At 66.8% G+C, this 551-nt stretch overlaps 1 protein-coding gene across 1 annotated transcript in view; it reads right to left on the bottom strand.

Annotated features, from left to right (window-relative positions):
- Positions 1 to 213: 213 nt before the first annotated feature.
- Positions 214 to 551, bottom strand: part of LOC104283340 — a gene marked incomplete at both ends in the record, with an annotated part of 2,664 nt that continues 2,326 nt past the window's right edge. Inside the window, one exon of the mRNA XM_009881502.1 lies at positions 214 to 395. Within this exon, the coding sequence (XP_009879804.1) occupies positions 214 to 395 (182 nt within the window). The remainder of the gene's footprint in view (positions 396 to 551) is intronic.

The following is a 551-nucleotide window of genomic DNA, read 5'->3' as shown; positions in this document are numbered from 1 at the left end:
TTCGGGGACCTGGGCGGACCCTTGCCCGGGGACCCCGTTGGGGACTTTGCTGAGCATCTCCTTGGGGACCCCTTGGGGACCTTCTCCGGGGATGCCTTTGGGGATGTCTCTGGGCACCTCCTCAGAGACCCTTTTGGGGACCTCTTGGGACACCTTTTCGGGTCCCCTTCTGGGCAGTGCCGTGGGGACACCCCTGGGGACCTCGCTTGGCACCTCTCCGGGAACCCCGACGGGGACGTCTCCGGGGGCCCCTTTGGGGACATCTCTTGGCTCCTCTTTGGGGACATCTCTGGAGACCCCTTTGGGGACATCTGTTGGCTCCTCTCTGGGGACCCCTTTGGGGACGTCTCTGGAGACCCCTTCGGGGACGTCCCTTGGCACCTCTCTTGGGACCCCTTTGGGGACATCTTTGGGGACGTCCCTCGGCACCCCTCTGCCCCTCCCTCTGGAGACCCCTTTGGGGACATCTCTGGACACCCCTTTGGGGACGTCCCTTGACATGTCCCCCCGCCCCCCCTTGCGGCGCCGCCCTGGGTGGCCTCGGCCGGCCG

This window comes from Charadrius vociferus, unplaced genomic scaffold (genome assembly GCF_000708025.1).
Source record: "Charadrius vociferus isolate BGI_N301 unplaced genomic scaffold, ASM70802v2 scaffold2213, whole genome shotgun sequence".
NCBI classification, from domain to species: Eukaryota; Metazoa; Chordata; class Aves; order Charadriiformes; family Charadriidae; genus Charadrius; species Charadrius vociferus.
Note: the sequence above shows the minus strand (reverse complement) of the source record. Positions and strands in the feature narration are given on the sequence as shown.